At 41.8% G+C, this 25,681-nt stretch overlaps 1 protein-coding gene across 3 annotated transcripts in view; it reads left to right on the top strand.

Moving 5' to 3' along the window:
- The window catches only part of Tet3 (tet methylcytosine dioxygenase 3), a 104,064-nt gene that overhangs the window by 60,192 nt on the left and 18,191 nt on the right, over window positions 1–25,681 (top strand). For all 3 annotated transcript variants that reach the window (XM_090336665.1, XM_090336663.1, XM_090336664.1), the window contains 3 exons: window positions 13,543–13,633; window positions 19,298–19,391; window positions 25,387–25,595. In XM_090336665.1, the coding sequence (XP_090192791.1) occupies window positions 13,543–13,633; window positions 19,298–19,391; window positions 25,387–25,595 (394 nt within the window). The remainder of the gene's footprint in view (window positions 1–13,542; window positions 13,634–19,297; window positions 19,392–25,386; window positions 25,596–25,681) is intronic.

Genomic DNA, 25,681 nt, shown 5'->3' with positions numbered 1-25,681 from the left:
GGAGGGAACGTGGAAGGTCATTTAGAAACGGAGAGTTTCTCTTTCTGTTAGTAGTAATGATTAATTTGTTATGTTTAATATCTCTTGCTGATAGCAAAATAATTCATTTTCCCCCTTAGCCTGCAGAAGTAGAACAGCATATTTTTCCATTTTAATGAGTATAAAATTAAGTTCACAGGGTTAAGAAAAACACCTAGAGCCATGAAATCAGGATTTCTCAAAAATTGAATCTTGTTCTCTTGAGGTCTCCCCCAGAGCTTTCTGTTATATATTCCAGAAAAAGCTATGTCTTGTCTCGCTGCTCAAAGTAAGACATGCAACAGATTTTCTTTCTTTTCTTTTTTTCTTTCTTCCTTTCTTTCTTTCTTTCTTTCTTTTTTCTTTTTCTTTCTTTCTTTCTTTCTTTGTCGGTTGTGAGGCTTGTCTAGGCCTGGGCGCTGTCCCTGAGTTCTTCAGCTCAAGGCTACCACCCTACCCCTGGACCAGGGCATTGTCCCTGAGCTCTTCAGCTCAAGGCTACAACCCTACCCCTTGAGCCACAGCGCCACTTCTGCTTTTCTAGGGTTAATTGGAGATAAAAAGTCTCACATCTTTAGTGCCCGGGCTGGCTTTGAACCGCAATCCTCAGTTCTCCTGAATAGTTAGGATTACAGGCATGAGCCACTGTGCCTGGCTTTGCGACAGATATTTCTTTTTGAATTGTTGGGTTATAGAAGGGTTACAGTTACATTTGTGCATTACTTCTTGCACATTGATACCCCTTCTCATCTTTTTGTCCCCATTTCCCACCCCTCATCCCCTCGCAGTCATCTTGTTTTCCCCCCTTCCCTTTCCTACTTCAAATAAACAAAAATGTATATACAATATACCAGGGGACAAAGTCAGATACAGTAACCACATGAGATTAACCATAAGGGGAAAAAAAGAGAAAAGAAATAACATAAGTACATTAAGAAAATAACACAAAGATAAACAAACCTCTTGTTTCCGTATCCTAGAGTTCATTTTGTTTAGTTTCATCCTATATGACCATATGTTCATAGCTTTTAAGCTATTGTGATCCTCTGCTAGGAGAATTCTAGATGTGTGCAACAGATATTTCTATAAGAAGATTTGAGCTATTTCTCTGCTGTTCCACTTTACCTATATGGAGAAGAAAGAAACATTACACTGGGAACTGAAAGGAATAATGGAGTCCTAATGGCAAGATAGCAAAACACTCCTTTCCTAAAACCTAGTGAAGGAAGAAAAAGAAAATTAATAAAACAGCTAAATTTGGTTGCTTTTTGGTCAGTTGTAGAGCTTTAACTCAGGACCTAGGTACTGTCTCTGAGATCTTTCTTGCTCAAGGCTAATGTTCTACCACTTTTAGCCACAGTTCCACTTTTCAGTTTTTTGGTGGTTAATTGGAGATAAGAGTCTCACAGACTTTCCTGCCCAGGCTGGGTTTAAACCATCATCCTCAGAACTCAGACTCTTGAGTAGCTAGGATTATAAGTATGAGGCACCCAGCACCTGGCTGCCAGGTAAAAAAAATGGTGATAGCTATAATCTTTATTGTTTCTATTTTTTCATTGTTATTAAAAAGGTGATTTGCAAAGAGGCAGAAGTTACATAAACCAGGTAACAAGTGCATTTCTTTTTGGACAATGTCACCCCTTCCCTCACTCTCTCCCAGTTTTTCCCTCCTCTGAGCCACAGTCTTAAGCTATTACTTCCAAGGGGCCTGTCAGTATAGTATCAAGTTAAAGATACACTAATTGTACACACTAGAGTATGTAACTCCCAATGAGGGAAACAATTGTTAAAGCTCAGAGAAGTACTGCATCTTGGAGAGTGGGCTGGAGACCACCTAATGTAGAAGGTGTGCTCTGTGGAAAGCAAGCAGGTGACGTTATCCCTCTACTCAGCTTCTGGCAGGGTGAAGTGTGGTCTGAGTGGGTTGGCTGAAGAGAAGAAACCATATGCCAGGAGCCAGCTCTGCAGCTGAAGTCCAGCAGCACCAAGAGCCACTGACAGAAATTATTTTTTTTAACTGAGCCACCAAACAAAAATTCTACCAAAATTGAGGCTTTTAAAGAATATGATCTTATCAGAGTGACTGGAATGGACCTTTTTGAGGGAATAATAATTTTAAAAATCCCATCTTCACAGAGCATATAACTCAACTTATAACACACAACACACAAGCACACATAGAAACTTAGAGGCATTGACTAGCAAATTGATATGCATGCAGATAGACTTCCCAATTGGGGCTGTCTAATCTAGAGCCAGTCCCACTTCCTTTCATTACCTTATACTGCTGAAGTTTTGAACTAATAATTAATTGCTTAAGACTGGCATTCTTTTTTTTTGGGGGGGGGGTGTCGGTGGGGCTTGGACTCTGGGCCTAGGTGCTGTCCCTGAGCTCTTCAGCTCAAGGATATCACCCTACCCCTTGAGCCAGAGCACCACTTCTCATTTTCTAGTGGTTAATTGGAGATAAGAGCCTCATGGTCTTTAATGCCTGGACTGGCTTTGAACCCCAGTCCTTAACTCTTAGCCTCCTGAGTAGCTAGGAACGACTGGCATTCTTACCACTTGAGCCATGCTCTACTTCTGGCTTTTTGGAGATAAAAATCTCACAGACTTTTCTTCCCTGACTTAGCTTTGAGCTGTGATCTTCAGATTTAGCCTCCTGAGTGGGTAGGATTCCAGGCATGAGCCACCAGTGCCAGGTTTGCACTGGTTATTTCTGAGATAGATTTTTGCGTTTTCCTTAGGAAAACCTGGTCTATAGTCTTCCTTTTTGTGCTTCCCTGAGTGGCTGGAATTCACTAGCACTTGACTCTCAGCCATTATACTTCCCCTCTTGCTGGGATGACAGATGACAAATAAGTATGCCATTATGTCCAACTATTTGTTGAGATTTAGTTTCACAAACTTTTGGCCTGCAAAATACGTAATCCTCCAGATCTTTACCTCCCAATTCACCAGAGCTACATGTGTCCTGCCCTAGACACTTTTTAACTAGCAGCTGTTTTTTTTTTCCCTCTCCAAATATGAGACATTTGACAGTGTTTGAATAGATTTTTAGTTGTCACAGTGGGTACAATACTGCTTATATCTAGAAGCCAGGAATGCTACTAAGCTCCTGTCACACAGTAGACAACATCAGCTGACAAGCATGAGAGGTAGAGTGAAAGAACATTTATTTATTTATTTAACCAGTTCTTGGGCTTGAACTCAGCCTGGGCACTGTCTTTGTGCTTTCTCAAGGCTAGCACTCTACCACTTGAGCCACAGCATTACTTCCGGCTTTTTCTGTGTATGTGGTACTGAGGAATTGAACCCCAGGGCTTTGTGTATGCTAGGTAAGCCCTCTACCACTAGGCTACCCTCTTGGCTCCTGGACAAACTTTTAGAGATGAACTTCCCCTATTAAAATACTCATTAACATGGCTTGTCATATCTGTAATCCTAGCATTTGATAGGTAGAGGCAAGAGGAATGAAAGTTTGAAGCCAGCTTGGAAAATGACTGTCTCAAAATATGAGACAAAACAAAGCATTAACTGAAGTTGGAGCAATTAATATTGAACTTAAGATGGAAATTTACATTGTAAAACAAGAGTTATTTGGGCACATTTATACTTGAAGGGAAAAAAAAAAAACCTCTTGAAAAAACATTTATTGGAAGCTGGAGAAGTAAAATCAGAATCGTAAGAAAAGCAAATCAGGGGAGGGACCAGCATAAAAGAGTATGCCAAGACAAGTTCAAAACTGAAACCACCATAAAAATGAACGCCATCAGACTCAAAAGGAGAGAGACACTGGGCCCCACACACAGTCGTTCTGTGGGGACTGGGAGCTGTCCACTGGTCACGTTCCTAGCAAACAGCATGGAACTGAAGTAAGGTAAAGACCCAGAATTACATTGGAAAACTTATCAGATATTAAAAATAAGAACTTTAAGAAATCACCATATCCTGGAGTGAATTAGTAAAACTTTTCAAATAATGATTCTAGTGAATAATTCTAATTTTTTTAAGTAAAACTTTTTTTTTTTTACTGAAATACAGGAAAGCTTATAAATCTCAAATGTACAGCTCAATACAAGTTTACCAAAGGTATGGCCTTGTATAACAGATGTTTACTAACAGGCCAGAATGTCTCCCATCCAATCCCTAGACATCATGCCATGCACTAAACCTGAGGTTGGCTCACATCTGACAGTAAAAAAAAAAAAAAAATAGTTTTTAAATGGTTGAAAAAAACCAATGCTATTTTATGACTCAAAAATTACATGAAATTGGCCTGTGTCCATGGCCTAGTATAGATCTCAGGCATTTGGGGTCATTGTTGTGGGGTGGGGGGCACTGGGGTCCTTGGCCCTGGCCCTCAGGGTACAAGTCCTGTACTGTGGTGCTTGAGGCTACAAGCCCACTATCTACAGGAAGATGAATTTCCCCATGTCTGGACATCTGTGGTAAGGGTGTACCACAGATCACAGAAATTCCTGTAGACTCTTGATCCTTCCTCCATGTTGTTGTGGCTTCAGGATGGGGACAGAGATCAACACCTTTAGGTTTCGCTTCTGTGTGAGAGAGTGAGGACCCCTGATCACCTCTGCCCACCTCCCTTCTTCCTCCCACCTCGTTTCCCCACCACCTTCTTCCCCCTCTCCCACATTTCTCTTTCCCCACCACCTTCTCAATTTTGTAGGAGGCAAAGCTCCAGGGTCCATAAGTAAAGTTACATTGAAGCATACCCATTTATATATCATCCAAACTTGTTCTTCAGTACTCTAGCAAAGCCTTCCAAGTCCTGCAAAACCTAGAAATTTTACCGTGTGGCTTTCATAGTGTAAGTGTATTGACCCCTGTCCTAAGATAGCTATTAAAACTTCTCATGACACTATTTTTGTGTGTACTTGAACTTTGTATGTATGGAATTGTGCGTACATAATATGTGCTTTTTTCTTTTTGGGGTCAGTCCTAGGCTTGAGTTCAGGACCTGAGCACTGTCCTTGGGTTTTCTCAAGGAGCCACAGCATCATTTTTGGCTTTTTTTTTTTTTAATGTATGTGGTATCAAGAAATGGAACCTGGGTCTTCGTGCGTGCTAGGCAAGCACCCTACCACTAGGCCAAACTCCTGGCCAATATGCACTGTTTTAAAGTTTGGTTTTCATTCAGTGACATTCATTATGAGGTTCATTGTGTTTATGTGTGGCAGTATCTGTGGCTCATTCATTTTATGAATATGCCACCGTGCAGATAGTTTGTAAGTGGTCATTCCCAGATAAGGGTTATTATAAAGCATGCAGATCTAAGACATTCTTTTATTTTTATTTTATTTTTTGCCAGTTGTGGGACTTGAACTCATGGCCTGAGTACTGTCCTTGGAGTTTTCTCAAGGCTAGAGCTCTACCACTTGAGCCAAAACCACTTCCAGCTTTTTTCTATGTATGTGGTACTGAGGAATCCAACCTAGGTCTTCGTGCATGCTAGGCAAGCACTCTACCACTAGGCCAAACTCCCAGCCCCCAGATCTAAGACATTCTTAATTCACATGTCTTGGTGTATTAGTGTACATGTGTATGCTTCTACTGAATTTATTTCTAAGAAGAAAATTGTGTATGTTTAGCTTTAGTAGGTACCATCACTTTCTAGAGTGGTTATAACTCCTGCTAGTATGACTCACCAGGAAAGAGTGCCAGTCATTCCCTTGTTACAGACATATAATAATATCTCATTGTGTCTAATATACACTTTTTTGGAATGGCTGTACAGATTGGTTTGCCTGTTTCTCCAGCTTTGTGTTTCTATCTTTTTCGTACTAATTGGCAAGTGTCTTTGTTGTAGATATGAGTCTTTTGTTGCAACATTCAGATCAAAATGCTGAAATAAAGTTATCCAAGAATTCTCTACCCAATTAAATCACCATTCATATATTGTAAAGACTTCATTAAGACATTTCCAGGGCTGCAGAGTAGCCCTAATGGTAGAATGCCTGCCTAGCAAGCACACAGACCTGAGTTCAAACTCTAGTACATTTATAAATATGCAGAAACTAAAATTTTCTGGAAATGACTAAAAATAATGATGGAGAAGTTGTACATTAACTATTCAAATGTAAAGTGTAAATTTAAACAACTGTATTTTTTCTAAAACAAAGGCTATTTATACTTGAAATTTATTTTTATATCATGTCTTATAGAGGGAGAAATATGTACATGAGTATACCAACAAAAATCAGAAGAGAAAATCAAGAAAAGATACAGGAGAAACTTTTGAAGTGCTTTTAAAGCCCTGTTAACCCAGGTGATGTGGTCACGCCTGTAATCCTGGTTACACTGGAGGTAGAGATCTAAGGATTGTAATTGGAAGCCTGCCTGTGCAGGAAAAGTCTGTATGACTCTTATCTCCAATTAAGCACCAAAAAGCTGGAAATGGAGCCATGACGCAAGTGATAGAGCACCAGCCTTTAATGAAAAAGCCAAGGGACATAGTTCCAGGCCCCTGAGTTCAAGTTCCAGTACTGGCAAACATACACACACATTTATTTTCCAAGGAGTGGTACTAATAGAAGAATAAAATCCATGGCAAAGATAAAATAAGATAGACACAGTTTAGAGCACATGTTGCATGTAGAATATTACCCCAACTTTGCAGAATATATTCTCTTCTGTGGCACCATAAGAACAAGCTCGTTAGCATACTGTGTTAGCTGCAAATTAAGTTTTAATTACAGTCCTTTGCAAGGCACATAATAATTACAGCAGTGATATGTCCATAGATGGTGGTTTATGCAGAGCAATGCTTGAAGGGAAGGCAAATCCATGCCCAAGATTCATTGTCAAGAATAGGGCTAGTTATCTGGTATTTTGTGTGGTCATTGTAGATTTGTATTGCTGCTTAATGTATTCCTCTGTTCCTGTAGACTGGTAGTTAGATTCAAGGACTTGAGTGGGCTCTGGTGAAACTCTTTCCCTCCTAGGGGCCTGATTGTCCCACTGTTTGTTAATCTCTATATGAAGAGTCTGACCTTGGCATTATAAAGTTGCTTTTTTTATTTCCAACACCTTTTTTCACTTTTGTTTAGATTGCCAGTCCTGGGCACTGTCCCTGAGCTTTTGTGCTCAAGGCTACTGCTCTACCACTTGAACCACAGCTCTGCTTCCAACTGCTTTATGTAGATTATTGGAGAGAAGAGTCTCATAGACTATCTTGCCCAGGCTGACTTCAAACCATAATCCTCAGATGTGAGCTTCCTGAAGAGCTAGGATTATAAGTGTGAGCCACAGGCAACCAGCTGCATCCAGCATCTTTAGGGACTGGAAAGAGATTATTTGCTTATTCTATCATTCTTATATTTAATATCTGGCATTTTCTAAATGTGAATAGACCTAGAACACATTACATTAATTGAAGTATGTCAATCACAGAAAAACACATGGTGGGGGCCGGGAGTTTAGCCTAGTGGTAGAGTGCTTGCGTAGCATGAATGAAGACCTAGGTTCAATTCCTCAGTACCATGTACATAGCAAAAAGCTGAAAGTGGTGCTGTGGCTCAAGTGGTAGAGCTCTAGCCTTGAGAAAAAAAAATCCAAGGACAGTTCTCAGGCCCTGAGTTCAAGCCCCATGACTGGCAAGAAAGGAAAGGAAGGCAGGCAGGCACGCACGCATGCACGCACGCACGCACGCACATAGGCACATGGTGGTTGCAGAGGGTGGGGGAGAAATGGGAACTTGTTCACTTGACAATAGTTATAGTTGTCCACCTCAAGTAAGCTATAAAGATCAGTACAGCACAGTGTCAATAGTTACCAATACCACCTTGTGTGCTTAAAATTTTAAGAGGAAGCCTGACACTGGTAGCTCTTGCCTGTAATCCTAGCTACTCAGGTTCAAAGCCAGCATGCGCAGGAAACTCAGTGAGACTCTCTTCTCTAACCACAAAAAAAAAAAAAAAAAAAAAAAAAACAGAAGAAGAGTGTGGCTCAAGTGGCAGAGGACTAGCCTTGAGCACAGGGACAGCACCCAGGCCCGAGTTCAAGTCCTAGGACTGGCATCAAAATGAATATAATAGTAATAATAATAGGATAGAGCCTTTATAAAGTGTTAGTACCAAAAAGTATGCTTTTCTTCACCAGAAAACTGAGATAATTCATAGATTTCCTTCCCTTTAATGACCAATTACCAGAATAAAAGGATGACATGTATGGGTATAAGTATACTTTAAAAATGCTTAACATGGGCCGGGAGTTTGGCCTAGTGGTTAAAGTGCTTGCCTAGCATGCATGAAGACCCGGGTTCGATTCCTCGGTACCACATACATAAAAAAAAAGCCAGAAGTGGTGCTGAGGCTCAAGTGGCTCAAGTGGTAGAGCTCTAGCCTTGAGAAAGTCCAAGGACAGTGCCCTGAGCTCAAGCCCAGGACTGGCAAAAAAAAAAAAAAAAAAAAAAATGCTTAACATGTCTGAAGCCAGGACAGCTTATACTCAATGATGTCTTGCATACAAGTTGTCAGCCAGACCACTGTGTTACAGGTACATACTTAAAATCTGGACGTAGTTTTTCATACTATTATCTTTTAAATCAAGTTATAAATATTGTTAACATTACATTTATTAGGTTTAATTGCTGTTTAAAATGTCTTCCAAGCTGGGTACTGGTGGCTCACACCTGTAATCCTAGCTACTCAGAAGGCTAAGATCTGAGGATGGTGGTTTGAAGCCAGCTCAGGCAGAAAAGTCCCTGTGAGACTCTATCTCCAGTTAACCATTCAAAAACCAGAAGTGGCATTGTGGCTCAAGTGGTAAAGCACTGCTCTGGAGCACAAGGGAAGACATAACACTGTCCAAAAGAACTGTTCTCATTAGCTTATTTATGTAACTGCCACCCCTCTGCACATCACCTTTACAATTAAGTAATAGCCTTATTTCCAAAAGATGGGTTGGAAGTGTGGTTTAAGCAATAGAGCTGGTGCCTAGCAAGTTGTGCAGCCCTGAGTTCAAACCCTAGTATTGTCACCACTCCCCCTCCAAAAATAGTTTTCAAGCCAAATGTGGTTGCTATGCCTATAATCCCAGGTGTTTGGAAAGATGCAGTTTGAGGCCAGCCATCAGCAATCAGTAAGCCAGTGTGGTGGTATATGCATGTGATCCCAACGATGCAGGAAGCCACAGTTAGGAAGAGCATAGTCTGTGACCCGCCTCTGTATCTGCACGTGAACAATTGAAAGCATAAAAGGATTCAGGTGAAGCCCTGAGTTTAACATCAGGACTGGTTTAACAAAACTTCAAAAATGTGTCATGATTCAGCATTGAAACAAAGTTAGTGTGTGCAAAAGCATGTAAATTCAGCCTCAGGCTGTTACGGTATTAGCAAGGTAAAAGTTGATAGTCTAGTGGCCACAGTCCATGTATTGTAAAGTACTTTACATGGAAATGAACATATAAAGCCCAAACTACAAAAATAAGGAGATACTTAAATAAGAAGTAATTTTCTCAGTGGGTACCTGTACATGTATATAGATAGATTACAATATATACCCAGGTGATTTTTTTTTCTTTCCCTTGTTTACTGTTACTGGGGCTTGAACTCAGGTCATCACTCTTGCTCAGCTTCTTCACTCAAGGCTGGTACTGTTCTGCTTACGCTACACTTTTACTTCCACAGAGCTCTGAATATTTTGTTTATTGGGGGGGAGGGAGGCAGAAGGATTGCAGCTTGAACTCAGGGCTTCATGCCTGCTAGGCAGTTGCTCTAAAACTTGAGTTACGCCTCTAAGCCCACACTAGTTTCATAACTATTTCTTCACATGTAACCTTCTCCTCCCAGAGGAAGTATATTCTCAGAGAAAGTGATGCAATTAAAAGAAACAGTGTTGGGAGGGAAATGGGGGCAAAAACATGAGAAAGGGTATAAAAGTGTGAGAAGTAATGCACCTACTACCTGACTAATGTAACTGTAACCCCTCTATACATTATCCTGACAATTTTTAAAAAATTTAAAATTTAAAAAGAAAAGAAACAATGTTTTTACAACACTACTGGGCTACCTTGCAAATCGCTGAAATTGGTTTTAGTTTTGCTTGGCTCTTGTAGTGTCTTCCCAGGGTGTTTCTGTGGCTCTCCCAGAGAAACCTGACAGGCCGGTTTCCATGCTGACTCGGTTTATATCTTTTTTTCATTTGCAGCTACTGAGATGGAATTGCCAAGATTTAGTAACTAGTCTTTGAATGTCGTCTTTTTTGCCTTAGCTTTGAGAGTTTTGAGTTTTCCCATTTGAGGCAGAAAGTAGTCACCAAAAACTATATTATGTTCCAGTTCTCACATAAGACTCTGTAGTTAATTCATTGCTTTGACTTTTCTCAAGACAGTAGAAAGTGGAACAGAAGTCAGAAGTTCTGGTATATGCTTATATTCTATTTTCTATATATTGTATGGTCCCTAGGCATCTCTGAAGGGCTTTCAGACCGCTGCTTTCAGCACCCCCCTTCTCTTGACTGGTCCTTCCAGTCCTCCCCCACTCTTCATTTATATCCGTCTATATTAATTTTTGTTGTTTTTGTTGTTATCGGCTGTGAGACTTGAACTCTAGGCTTAGGCATTGTCTCTGAGCTCTTCAGCTTAAGGCTATTGTGCTACCCCTTGAGCCACAGGGGCACTTCCAGTTTTCTGGTGGTTATTTGGACATAAGACTCTCATGGACTTTTGTGCCTAGACTGGCTTTGAACGGCCATCGTCAGATCTCAGCCTCCTGAGTATCCAGAATTACAGGCATGAGCCACTGGCGTCTGGCAATAAACGTATTTTTATGGGTCTAAATAGTATATATTTGGAGCCATTCATTCATGTAACAGTAAGCTTTTAACCTTACATTTCATCTCATTCTCTAACATTTTAAATATCAACTGCTTTAAAGTTTCTGAAGGGTTGTATAACTGTACATCATATAGTCTTTTGACAGATTAATAACCTATTGAGTTCAAATTACAGGCCCCAAACTGTGCCAAGTCCTGTAGTATATTTTACTGTGAAGGCATGAGTAGAGAGATCAGGAATGAAGCATACCACACTTTCCCAGGTCTGTCTGCACCTTTGTGCTGGTCTGTTCCCCACAACAGTTCCCTGTGGGTCACAATCCATGTTGCTATTGCATACGTGGATTTTTCAGGTATCCTGAAAAAGTTAAGAAGGCTTTGCCTATCAGGTGATACCTGAACTTTTTCCAAAAAGAGAAGGCAGTGTTTTTGCAAGAAAACAGATAAAAACACAAGGCATTATGTGGTTGTTTGGCAGGAGGTTGCATGGCGGGGAGGTGTGCAGGGGTGAGGAACTGCTGACAGTGCTCTGGAATTTGGCTTCTGTCCTCTGCCTAGTATGGAGCTGTCAATGGGAGGTAGGGTTTTGGTGGCATTGGGTAGGATGGTTTCAATGGGGATCAAGCAGGAGGTCATCATAGTCCATGACTGTAAGAAGGGATAAGTAACCTGCAGCCTTCATGACCTGGAATTAGAAACAACACAATCCATTCACAACTGCACATATAACTGCCACTCCTTTTTTTTGGGGGGGGGTGCAGCACTGGGTTTTGAACTTAGGGCTTTGCACTCTAGCTATTCAGCCTGCTTGCAGTCGAAATTAGAGGAGCTCTACTCTCAAGACCACTTACTTTTTTAAAAGTCTCACATCCTAGTACCATCACATAGAACTTTGGGAAGGCGCAAACAGACATTCCATCTCTAGTAGATTGTTTCCAATTTTGACTGTTGCCCAACTGTCACTATGAAAATCCTTTTATATGTTTTGATGTGTGTGAGACCAGTAGTTATGTTTCATTATGATCTCATATTTTTTGCCCAAGTCTGGTTTCACATTGCAATCTTTCTTAGTAGATTACAGACATAAACCATCATGCCTTGTTTACTAATTGAAATGAGAGTATCTGCCTGGGATAGCCTCCTGAGTAGCTTGGATTGCAGGTGTGAGCTACTGTGGCCTGTCAGGCTTTCTTATAGGACACAATCACAAATTAGAGCTCACTACATGGTTTTGGTTTTTTGTTTTGTTGTTTTTATTTAGAAATGCTTTTTTACATTTATAGGCGAGTTTCCAAGTTGGTAGGCAGTGCTCCTGTATATCATTTTCATACATTCCCTAATATAAATATTTTATGGTGGTATAGTACTGTTAACTACAGATTTTTAAACTTCCATTACTGTTCTTTCTGTTACAAGATCTAGACAAAATGTGAAATGCAACTACATTGCATTCAGTTGTCCTTTCTCCTTAGACATGAAACAAACTTACCAATTGCAGAACAGTGGTCTACTATGTGTAGAATTCTTCTTGTTTTTAACCTTATAGTATCCAGTCAAAACACTGTTTAAACTAAGTTGCTACTATGTAGCCTTTGGGTTCTGTTGTCTTTCACTTAGAAAAAAATCCTTTAAATCTAATCTACATTGTTGCATGAATCAATAGTTTGTTCAGTTTTAAAAATTGGACTTCACATAACAAAATTAACCAAACAATCCAGTTGCACTGAGTTTTCACTGTACAGTGTGGTAGAGCTACCACTCAACTCATTGGGAAGCACTTTACTTTTCTGAACTTAGACTCCATGCTGCTAAGTAGTGACTCTCATCAGCCACCTTCCCCTGCCCTCAGCCACTCTACTTCTATTGCTCTATCTGTTCTGCATCTTTCATAGGAGTGGAATGATACCAAATATGATCTGGCTTGGCAATGGACATAACGTTTCCTCAGTTTATCCATCTGATAATATGTATCTGTACTTGCTTCTCTTTTTATGGTGGTAAACAGAACAGAATTGGCCATTTTAGTCATATTCAGGCATACATACTGTTTAGTGGCATTGATTACATTTATAGTAATATGCAACTCTCAGTAGCATTTCCACAGCTCGTGCTTCACAACAATTCCCCATAGTGCGCTAACTCTCCATTCTCACTCCTCCCTGCCCCTGTAACTCTGTCCTACTTCCTTTCTTTATGAATTTTCCTCCTCTAGGTAATGTGTCACAGTGGACTCCTGTATTTATATTTTTGTATCTGACATATTTTACTTAGTATAGTATTTAAGGCCAGTGTGTGGTTCCACTGCACTTAACCTGTCTTCTCCCTGTTGTTTTCACCTTTTACTTGTGGAGTCTGGATATTAAGTTCATTAGGAGCAGAGCTCTAGAGTGCATATGTAGACACGGAATTGCTGAGACTTGCAGGGTGCAACTTGTAGCTCTACTGGGAAGGGGAGCTGACTTCCAGAGTGGTTAGACCACAGGCTTCACTTGTTTTTTATCAGATGTCTAAATTTTGGCCCATTTTGTGGCTGTGTAACCAGTTTTATTGCGACTCTAATTTGTATTTCCTCATTTCTAAAGGGATTAAACACATTTGTACATGTTTACAAGCCACTTGAGTTTCCTGTTTTGTAACATGCCTATTTTTCCTACTGGTAATTTTGTTTTTCTAAATTAATGTTGATTAATTGACATCTCTAAATAATGCCTACTCTTTGGTTTCTCTGCAGAACAAATAGTAGAGAAAGATGAAGGTCCATATTATACTCACCTGGGATCTGGCCCCACAGTCGCCTCTATTCGGGAACTGATGGAAGAGCGGTGAGTATTGCACAGATACCTGAGGAGAAATGGGTGGGTGATAGAATGTGAATTGTAAGCACTGCTGGTTTGTGTTGCTTTGTAACGATAGTGTTCAGAATAGAAATTCTCCTAATTCAGGTTGTAGCAGGTTAATAAGTATAGGGACATCACTTCCAGGCCTGTGTTGTTCTATGTGCTCCCCCATCCCCCACTTTCTCTTAGTCCTGATTTTTTTTGTGTGCCAGTCCTGGGCTTGTGAGATATATATGTATATATATATATATATATATATATATATATATATATATATACATATGGCCTTTCCTGAAATATTTTATTGGAAAAATGCGTGTGTGCACGCACACACACACAGAGATGTCTACAGAGTTAGTTTCCCCTAGCTTGAGTTTTGCTGATAGCTATTCTATGATATTGTTTAAAATGTTCTCTCTGCCCTCTAGAAGGCCTATATAAATTGGTAGTCAGAGCTAAAGGCCCAATTGTAATTTTTCTTTCTTCTTCAAAACTTATTCATAGGTAGTATCATGTATTTGATTTCTTGCATGTCAAGATGTTCTAGACTCATGAAGTGCACATAGTCAAGAAGTCCTGATTCATTCGAGAAAAAAAATCATTTAGAAAAGTGACTTGGTACTAAGGGGATGTGTTCTCATTGCTACAGTTGGTTGTCCATTATTTTTAGGCCATTTTCAGTAGCAAGACTGAAATTGTAGATTGATTGATTGATTTGCCAGTCCTGGGACTTGACTTCAGGGCCTGAGCACTGTCCTTGGACTTTTCTCAAGGCTAGAGCTCTACCACTTGAGCCACAGCACCACTTCTGGCTTTTTATATGTATGTGATACCGAGGAATCAAACCCAGGGCTTTGTGCATGCTAGGCAAGCACTCTACCACTAGGCCAAACTCCTGGCACTGAAATTGTGGATTTTTAATTGTTATTATTGTCTAGAGATTGTGTACATCTTAAGCTTACATTGACACTCCCAATTCAAATTCAGGATTTTAGAGGGGTTGTTGTTGTTCTTTTTAGGCAATGCATATAGATGTGTGTTTTTTTAAGCATTTCATATAGACTTTAAGGTCTGTGTCTGTGGTTGTAACCCATAATAGATACTCCTGAGGTGCATACACTGTGGGAATGTTGAGAGGGTGCTCTGTAGTGCCATGTGGGAACCACAGAGTATCTGTTGTACTTCCATATGCTTGCACATTTCACTTTAAAAAGAAAAGGACACAGGGGTCGGGAGTTTGGCCTAGTGATAGAGTGCTTTGCCTAGCATGCACAAAGACCAGGGTTCGATTCCTCGGCACCACAGATATAGAAAAAAGGCAGAAGTGGTGCTGAGGCTCAAGTGGGAGAGCTCTAGCCTTGAGAAAAATCCAAGGACAGTGCTCAGACACTGAGCTCACGCCCAGGACTGGCAAAAAAAAAAAAAGGAAAGGACACAATAAGTACTAGTACTTCAAAGAAAAAAAAGGCAAAGGTGATACAAATATAGCCATGTGTTTGCTAATATATACAGGCAGTACAGTGGAAGATTGAGTGGCTTAAGAGTTTCCACAGATACGGAAATGAGATTTTCTGTGACTTGGAGATAGTTGTGTCACTGTAGTAGGGAACATGATTGAGATGTCAGACAAGATAGGTTGAGGTCAGTGTTCTACAGGAATCACTCCTAACTTTTTGTCATCTGGAAATATTCTGCTTAGAATAGCTCATCAGAAAAGCATTTGATCACAGAGCCACTCAGTGATTCAGATCTGATTTAAAGGCACCTCTAAGTCCAGGAGAACAAAGCAGGTTTAAAGCAACGTGTATTGTATATGCTACTACATGTACCTACATACATATCTCCTGGAGTTTCCAGGCTGGACAAGTCATTATTGGGCTAGGGAGGTTTTTCATTTTTTCTTCTCTTCTCTTCTTTTCTTTTCTTTTCTTTTCCTTCCTTCCTTCCTTCCTTTCATTCCCTTCCTGGGGCTTGAACTCAGGGCCTGAACACTGTCTTTAGGTTTTCCTCAAGGCTCATCCTCTACCACTTGAGCCACAGCACCACTTCTGGCTTTGCTATGTATGAGGTACCAAGAAATCAAACCTGGGTCTTTGTGCATGCTACACAAGCATTCTACCACTAGGCCAAATTCCCAGCGAGTTTTTTGTTTTTTTGAAAGGAATGTCAAGCATGTCATTTGCTGCAAAGGAGTCAGATGTATGTTTGGTCTCAAATGGCTTTTTTTTTAAATTTTTGCATTTAATTTTACATTTTTGCAGAAATAATAATAAGATTTCCAGACAGCATTATAAATAACTTTTAACTCAAGCAGCATATATCCCAAAACAAGGATCATTAGGCAGGATAAAGTTGAGAATGTATTTTTTTTTTCCCTGATTGCTTTAGAAATAGCAGCCAACTATAGATTCTCTAGAAACATCCAAGGGAGGAATTCCTCTCAAGAATACACCACGAATACTTGTGGTTTTCTTCAGCAACTGGTTTATTTTTATCTTAAGAACCTTGTAAATCATGTAACAGATTGCATTTCCATCTTTATGTTGGCTGCTTATAAATGTAGAGTCAGCATTGTATTATCACTGCCATAGCCTCCTCCCTGCGTGTGCGTGTACACACACACACACACACACACACACACCTCTAGCCCTGGCCTAAAGAGTCTTTAGTAATGTTTTTGATTTCTACTATGATAATGTATTCCAGGCTTATATGTCAATAATATACCCTAAATCCCACCAATTATATTTTATATACCTATATATCAGTCCTTTTCTGTGCTTTTCCCTTTTTTAATCACTTGTTATTTTTATCTTATAGGTGTACCCAGTGCTATACTACATTCTTAGCCCCCCCCCTTTTTTTTTGCCAGTTGTGGGACTTGAACTCGGCCTGAGCACTGTCCTTAGACTTTTCTCAAAGCTGGATCTCTACCACTTGAGCCACAGCACCATTTTCAGCTTTTTTCTATGTATGTGGTACTGAGAAATCAAACTTAGGTCTTCGTGCATGCTAGGCAAGCACTCTACCCTTAGGCCAAACTCCCAGCCTCCACATCCTTAGCCCTTTAAAGGTCCTTAGTGGAATCAAAGAGGGGAATGAATAAATGAAAATACTTATCGGGGAGGGGGACGTCTGTGAATGGCCTTAGCTATATTTCTCTCCATTTCCTTTTCCTCCACCATTTTTTGATGGGGAGGAGGTTGGTGATAGGGCTTGAACTCTAGGTCTAGATGCTGTCCCTGAGCTCTTCAGCTCAAGGCTAGTATTCTACCATTTGAGCCACAGCATCATTTCCAGTTTTCTGGTGGTTAATTAGAAATAAGAATCTCATAGACTTATATGTCCCAGCTTGCTTTGAACCATGATCCTCAGATTTCAGCCTGCTGAGTAGCTAGGATTACAGGCGTGAGCCATGGGCACCTAACCCTCCACCATTTCTTATAAAGGACCACCATACTATGACAGGAGTTGACTAAAGCCAGAGAGGGGGAAATAAACCGAAATTAAAGAGCAATTGGTAGTTTTTGGTTTGTGATATAGCTCTGGGAAAGGAGAGAAGGTAAACAGCAAATCCTAGAGTATCCCAGTTTCTTTATGGACTTCATACTCGAATACTTCGGTACCGAGGGTCTTCATTGTCACAGCTAATTGAAATCAGTTGTCAGACTTGAGCAGTGTATCTTGGAAAGGGAACCTCCACGTCCTAGTAGTTCAATAAATGCTTGTTCTAGAAACAAAGAATCAGCCCTGTATTTGCAAGTTGCTGAGCTGTGGGAGAACTGATCTCAGCAGGGTGGCAGAGCTAACCTTGGAGAAGCAAAGCTTTAGAGCCAGGGATTCTTAAAGTCTAGAGGCATTGGAAACTCCAGAGGGCTCATAGAAGCACAGAGTGCTAGACTCTACCAAGCTCCTCACCAAGTGGATCTAGGATGAAACCACAGAGCCTGCCTCCTACTTCTACCAAATTTCCAGGTAATATGGGTTAAAGATCATGTTTTCATCCTTAGAGAACACTGGTTAAGATCTTTAATTATCTTTAGAAAAAAGAAAGCTTAATAGAACCCCTTTATTATCATTTTTAGTTATAATAATAAAAAGAGATTCAAAAATCTAAATATAGGCCAGCTATAGGGGAGCACACCTGTAAATTCCAGCATTCAGGAGGCTGGGGCAAGAGAATAGTGAATTTGAGGCCAGCCTTGGCTACATCACTAAGCCCTGTCTCAAAAAAAAAAAAAAATTCAAGTACAAAGCAAATAAAATTTTATTATTCCTCCTGCAGGACCCTTCATTAAAAGTTTAATGTTAACATTCAGTCTTCCTATCTACAAAGATATGTATATCGCTTAGTCAAGTAGGATTAATTGTACTTTTATACCACTGAGCTACACCCCCAGCCTGAGGCATTATACCTTCATAGTAGATTAAAATAAGGTGCCATGATCACATTGAAGGCATTACAAAAAAAAAAAAAAAGGATGACTTGACTTATACAGTGTGTTAAGCATATTATGTTAATTTATCAAAGAAGAACAGCTATTCAACAATTGTCTCCTTAGTTGTTAAAATGTATTTGATAAAGCTGGTTCTTGATTTAAAATGTTTAGAACAAGTAGCCCATGCTCAGTAATGGGTTCTTGAAATATTTTCAGTGAAGGGGATACATAAACAAAGATGTTTACTAGCATGCTAGCATGTCAGGAGAGCGGGAGCTGGTACAGTGACTGGCTGGAAGGAGGGGGCCAGGAGTTTGGCCTAGTGGTAGAGTGCTTGCCTGGCATGCATGAAGACCTGGGTTCGTTTCCTTGGTGCCATATACATAGAAAAAAAAGCCAGAAGTGGTGCTGTGGCTCAAGTAGTAGAGCTCTAGCCTTAGGAAAACCAAAAGACAGTACTTAGGCACTGAGCCCAAGCCCAGGACTGGCAAAATAAATAAATATGTAAGAGTCAGAAAGAGGGTGTGACTACAGCCTTTGGAAAATGACTGGGCTGGGTCTCTAATCCTGCATAGCTGACCTCCCAGGCTATGCTTCAACCACCATTGCTCAAGTGTAGCTGTGGCCTTAAGCAAGTAAGTTTGGCTCTGTGTCATACTTTTATCCTTGCTCAGATGGTGTCAGAAACCTGAGGCTTTGAGCACTCGGGATAGGCCCAGGGAAGTGGGTATGTGCAGCAGACTCGATACCATCTGGGAGAACCTGGACATTGGTACTTGTGTGTGGCCAGAGCACTCCCTCAATCTTGTCATGTTCATAGGTAGCTGGGATAGTTAAGTAAATGGTCTCCCCATTTGTTTTGTGTATTGTATTTCCAAATAGCTAACGCTCAGATAACTCTACCAGCAGGGATGGGTGCAAATGCTTCTCCTGATGTCACTAATCAAGGATTCTGTCCCCTGTCCTGGGGGACTAGAGATTGGCCAGATGAATGTGAACAGAAGATGGATACTTAAACAGAAGCCAGCCTAGGAACCTGGAAGTAGTCCTTGTATCTCAAGGGCCTCTGATCACAGAATAACCATTAAATAGTTCTCTTGTTTTCCAAGTAACTAGAAGCTTAAAAGGCACTTGGGCTGGCCTTCTTGCCATGGGTTATTTTCCTGTGGGACTGCACTATACTGATGGCACCCTCTGTTTCTTCCTCTAGGTATGGTGAGAAAGGGAAAGCCATCCGGATCGAGAAGGTCATCTACACAGGGAAGGAGGGAAAGAGCTCCCGTGGCTGCCCTATTGCCAAGTGGGTAAGTGTTCAGTCCCTACAGCCAAGAGGTGCCTGGCTCATCTTTGCTCCTGAGTTCATATAGCAGAGCAGGTTTCACACTAGCAAAGGGGTGGATATGTTTGTAGGAAACAGGTATGTTTACCATGAAGAGACTGTGCAGCCAATGCCTAATACTTGGTTAGGCTCATTTTCTCCTGGTATAAGCTGCTTGTCTTCATCTTGATTAAATACTAGTTCCCTGATATCCTGCGCTGGCTTGTAATCGTGGTAATCATTCTGCTTAGTACATGTGGCCTGTGCTTCAGAACTATACAAAAGAAAAGGGGAGCTAGAAATGCTGCCATTACCCTGAGGAAATGGGGCCCCTGAGGAGTCTCCTCCTGTCCCTTCCCCATGTGCTGTGGAGTGGCCTGTGCTCCTGGAACCTGAGGACTCTGAAGGTTGCCCAGCTGTGATCCAACCTGAAGGATGAGGCAATGTCCCTGGGTAGTATTGTGCCCAGCCTCTGAGCCACTGTGTTTCTTGCCAGGAAGCCTTAGTCTTCAGCAAGGAAAATTAGCACTTATATAGACTCCAGTTACCAAAAACAAAGGCCAGTTCTCCTGGCTTTCCCTTCTCACTCTAGGAAGCTCTTTAAGTTTCTGCTTCTGCTGAAACCTGGCTCTTGGAATACCTATGAGCTTAACATATGCTGGACACTCAATGAGGGTATACAACCAAGTTCCTCATGCCCATCTGCCTCTGAAGGTTCAAGTTCAAGCTATTTATGCTTTATAGACCCTCAAAGTAATAGGGACATAAAGAGATGGGATTTAATTTTGAGAGGCAAACGCGTTACTGTAGGAGTCAAGAACAAGGGACCGGAATGGCAGGATTTGATGTTCAGGTTAGATATTCCCAAGAAAGTAGAGCTGTGAAGCCATGGGCACTGGGCCATAGTAAGTGGACTGGGAGGTGATGGGAGCATTCCAGTGAGAAGGTTGTGTGAGCAGAGTCAGAGGGCCAGTGGACACAAGGCTGACATGGAGGACACTAGCAGGATGACCGTCGGCACTCATCCACCTGTACACATGCCCGTGTAATCAGCAGACCTTTGGCCTCCATCTTCGCATTTAGTGGAAATAGAAGGTGTGTGAAATTTTAACCATCACATGCCTGTGGTTAGCAGTTTTCAGTCTCTATTGCAGCATTACAACAAAAGAATCTATGCTACTTACAGATATGACAGATATTGTCCCTATTTTTGTGTCTGCTATAAAACTGGCAAGAGAATGACAGTGCCGAGTCTTTGTTTGGTTTTTGAGAAATTCAAGTCTTTGATTAGAAACTGAAGGTCCTTGGACCACAGAAAGGGCTAGAGGTGTGTTCAGCCTCAGACAAGTTGGCAGCTTAAAGAGAGAGGTGGCTGGGTATGTGGATAGCATTAAAAAGTGACTATGTATGTTGGGAACCTAGAAGTGGATGGGGAAGCATCTGTTCCCGACCATACTTTCAGGACTCAGCCCAGGGCTGAAAGATCGTGTTTATGGGCAGGAGCTAAAGGACAGAAGTGACAAGCACCATCCTCAGTACAACGCCCCCTCAGGGTCTGAGCACGTGTAGCACAGAACCTGAGGTTCATTCAAGGATAGAGCAACTGAAGGGGATTTCCCCCAAACCTTATAGATGGTGCATAGAAGGGGATGCATGCAAGTGCAAGAAAATGTCCATGCTAATAAATAACAAAACAAGAAAGCTTTTTTTTTTTTTTTTGCCATTCCTGGGGACTGAACTCAGGGTCTGAGCACTGTCCTTGGACTTTCTCAAGGATAGAGCTTCACCACTTGAGCTACAGCACCACTTCCGGCTTTTTTTTTTTTTTTGGCCAGTCCTGACCATGAGCTCAGGGCCTGAGCACTGTCCTTGGACTTTCTCACTAGAGCTCTACCACTTAGGCCTCAGCACCACTTCTAGCTTTTTTCCAAGTACATGGTACCAAGGAATCGATCCTGGGTCTTTATGCATGCTAGGCAAGCACTCTACACTAGGCCAAACTCCTGGCCCCATCCAGCTCTTTTTTTATGAATGTGGTGGTGAGGAATCAAACCGGGGTCTTTGTGCATTTGAGGCAAACACTCTACCAATAAAAAAGAAAGCATTTTTTTTTTTATGGCAAGAACATACAGGTGGTTGGTCACAAAACTGTTAGTGGTGAGAAAGTAATAGTGCTGAGGATTTGGGGTTGTTTTGTTTTTTTCTTTTCTAGCCACTCAGCTGTAGGGCTACTGTACAAAGTTCTACTTCCTTTGAAAGTTGAGAGGGGGTAGGTACTCCCTCTACTCTGACCTGCTATGGAAGTGACTCAGAAGTGCTTTAAAGGGCGGATTATTGTTAGTGATAGGTTGGCATCAAGCACTTAATCTGATGCTCTGTGATCATGGTAAGTGGGGGAACCATTCAGCTGCCTGGGGTAGGATCGCTTCCTGTGGGGTCACTGCCCAATGGTCTTGGAGTCATGTTTTTAGCCAGAGTTCATGTCTGTGTTTTTGTAACAAACACCTCTACCCTCACCTCAGTACATTTAGCTAAAAGAAGTTGTTGGGATTTAGGGGATAAAGTCAATGTATATCATAGGTATCCAGGTGGTATATAGATATGAGCATGGAATGGATCAGCCCAGAAAGCCATCAGGTAACTAGTAATTTGAAGGTAGCCAGGCCCCTCGGGGAGAGTAGATTGGACTCTGCTGGTGTCATGGTACTGATGTTTCAGTGTCAGGAAATTCTTGCCTAGAACCTAGGTGAGATGTTTGTGGTTTTCAGACAGAATGGGTTGCGGTATCTGGATATGATGGTACTGTGCCCTTCATTCTCCTTAGACTTTTATATTTTTACTTATTTCTTCCTTCCAGGTTCCTTCAGTGGTGTGTGGGCATGAGCAGCACCTTTTTTTGCTTTCTAGGTATACCCATGTATACCCATGACCAGAGAGAGTTGTCATTCATCTGTGACATTTATGTTTGCCACTTTGAAAAAAATAGAGTGACATGGCTTTGGCCGGTTGGGTATCTTGCTGTGTGGTCTAAACACATGCGCATGGGGGTCGCCAGCCTGTGACCTGCTGCAAGCCGTTAGCATTGGTTGACCATAACACTGGAAAACTGTAGTCCAAATACCATTGCAAGTCAGTGTCCACAGATAGTGTTGACAGCCCTGAGTCCAGCCCAGTCTGCATAATCAGGAAACTACACAGAGTTCTAATACAACATCTGACTTAATATGTGTGTTCCTGATTCCCAGAATGCAGTTCTTGAAATGATGCACAGTTGATGATTCAAAGGGAAATGCTCACCAAAAATGTTTTCCTTAGCATAGAAAGTATCCTTTAAAAGTTTATAGGAAGGGCCAGGAGCATGGCCTAATGGTAGAGTGCTCACCTAGCATGCACCTTGGTACCGCATATACAGAAAAATCCAGAAGGGATGCTGTGGCTCAAGGTGTAGAGTTCTGCCCTTGAGAAAACCTGAGAACAGTGTGCAGACTCTGGGTTCAAGCCCTAGGACTTGCAAAAAATGAAGAAGGAGGAAGAAGAAGTAATTGCAGGAAATCCCTCTGTATATCACTTTTATAATTAACAATAAAAACAGTTGACAGGAATCAAGTGCTGGGTTGGTGCCTGGTCTGTAATCCTAACTGCTCATGAAGTTGAGATCTGAGGATCAACTCTTATCTTCAATTAGCCACCAAAAAAAAAAAAAAAAAAAAAAAGCCAAAAGTGGAGCTGTGGCTCAAGTGGTAGAGCCTGGCTTTAAACACAAAAGCTTAGAGTAAACACCCAGGCTCTGAGTTCAAGCCCCAGGACTGGTACCCAAAAAACTTTTTTTTGTTTTTCAGGAAATTCTTTTGCATGCTATGTGACGGGACTAAGAAAAGTCAGTCATAGGGGTTGGAGGCTTGGCTCAGTTGGTAGAATGCTAGTCAATGAGCAAAAGCATCAGGGACAGAGTTGGAGTCCCAGTCTTGGACTCTGCCACTTGAGCTACACCTCTGCTCTGGCATTGTGTTGGTTAGAACCTCTTGGATTTATCTGCCCAAGCTGGCTTTGAAACAGGATTTCAGCCTCTTGAGTAGCTAAGATTATAGGGCAAGAGCCACTGGTTCTTGGTGAGTATATCATTTTTTTTAAATGATGGTAAAATACACACAACATAAAATGTACTGTTTTGACTATTTTGTGTTCGTGTCAATCTCATTAAGTACATTGACATCGTGTGCCACCTCAGCATAGTCTATTTACAAAACTATGTGAAGCTCTGTCCCATTAGCAGGAGTTCTGACAACCCTAACCCACTTTGTCTGTCTCCAGTCGTATTCAGGTACCTCGTGTCAATGGAATCATACAATAGAGTTTCCACACCCAGTTCCTTGGGTAATATTCCAAGGTGTAAAATTGCTGGATTGTATGCTAATTCTGTTTTGTTTCTTGAGGAGCCACAAACTGCTCTCCCAAGTGCCATGCCCTTGTTTTTAGTCTAACAAAAACCACACAAGTGTACCACATTTTCTCTGCAAATGCTTGAGGATACCATCAAGCTTGCTTTGATGTAAGCGTGTCATCCTAACTGCTTGGGAGGCTGAGGTCAGGAGGATCATAGTGCTAGGCCTGCTCCTGTGGAAAAGTCCACACAAGTCCATCTCAGTGGGCACAACCCAGCCATGCTGGGAAACCCAAAACAGATCATTGTCATGTCCAGGCTCATGACCAGGCAGGAGGGAGGCCTTATCTCAAAACTAACAGCAGCAAAAGGGCTGGAGCCAGGGTTTAGCAGCAGAGAATACTTGCCACTTAGCAAATATGAGTTTAAATCCTAGCAATGCAAAAACCAAACGTTAAACAAGCTCTGACTATGTTTCTGACTTATGAAATTTGCATAGTTTTATTCTTGAGTCTGAGTATCTTAGACTTTATACTAAAATTTTTTTAAGGGGGGGTCAGTTATGGGACTTGAACTCCGGAGCTGGGCTCTTCAGCTAAAGGCTACCACCCTACCCCTGGAGCCATAGTATGCACCACTTCTGGTTTTCTGGTCGTTAATTAGAGAGAATCTCACAGACTTATAGTGAGTGCCCAGGCTGCCTTTGAACCTTGATCCTCAGATGTCAGCCTCCTGAGTAGCTAGGATTACAGGAGTGAGCCACTGGCACCCGGCTTGTACCACTGGCACCCAGCTAACATTCCACTTTTTTGTCAGTCCTGGGCTTGAGCTCAGGGACTGAGCACTGTCCTTGGGCTTTCTCACAAATCTAGAGCCCTACCACTTAAGCCACAGCACCACTTTGGTTTTCTCTCTCCCTCCCTCCCTCCCCCCCCCCCTCTCTTTCTCTGTGCGTGTGTGTGTGTGTGGTACCAAGGAATTGAACCTGGGTCTTCGTGCATGCTATCAGCAAGCACTCTACCACTAGGCCAAACTCCTGGCCCCTATACTAATTTTTATTCTTTGAAAAGGACTGTGGATTTTTGTTGTTGTTGTTCTGTGATTGTATCCGTCTTCTTAGTCTGTATGGTTGCTGTTGGCAAGATGTGGCACCCACGGGACATTGTCCTAAAAGACCGGGCACCCCAAGTCTGTGTGACAGTGGCAGGCAGATGATATCAAGAAGGGGACATGGGGGCCAGGAGTTTGGCCTAGTGGTAGAGTACTTGCCTAGCATGCACGAAGACCTGGTTCAATTCCTCAGTACCACATACATAGAAAAAAGCCAGAAGTGGTGCAGAGGCTCAAGTGGTAGAGCTCCAGCCTTGAGAAAGCCCAAGGACAGTGCTCAGGCCCTGAGCTCAAGCCCAGGACTGGCAAAAAAAAAAAAGAAAAAGCCAGAAGTGGTGTTGAGGCTCAAGTGGTAGAGCTCCAGCCTTGAGAAAGCCCAAGGACAGTGCTCAGGCCCTGAGCTCAAGCCCAGGACTGGGGAAAAAAAAAAAAAAAAAAAAAAAAAAAGAGACATGGCTCCCGCAGTTACCTGAGCCCTCCATCCCTGCAGGTGATCCGCAGGCACACACTGGAAGAGAAGCTTCTATGCCTGGTGCGGCACCGCGCGGGTCACCACTGCCAGAATGCTGTGATCGTCATTCTCATCCTGGCCTGGGAAGGCATCCCTCGCAGCCTAGGAGACACCCTTTACCAGGAGCTCACAGACACCCTCCGGAAGTATGGCAACCCCACAAGCCGAAGATGTGGCCTCAATGATGAGTACGTAGCACGGTGGCAGTAGGTGGGCAGTACCAGGGGACCAAGGTCCTCCACTAGGCCCAGGCAACAGGTTCAGTAATTCTGGA

The sequence above is a fragment of the Megascapheus bottae genome, chromosome 7, assembly GCF_031878675.1.
Source record: "Megascapheus bottae isolate mThoBot1 chromosome 7, mThoBot2.hap1, whole genome shotgun sequence".
Lineage (NCBI taxonomy): Eukaryota > Metazoa > Chordata > Mammalia > Rodentia > Geomyidae > Megascapheus > Megascapheus bottae.
Note: the sequence above shows the minus strand (reverse complement) of the source record. Positions and strands in the feature narration are given on the sequence as shown.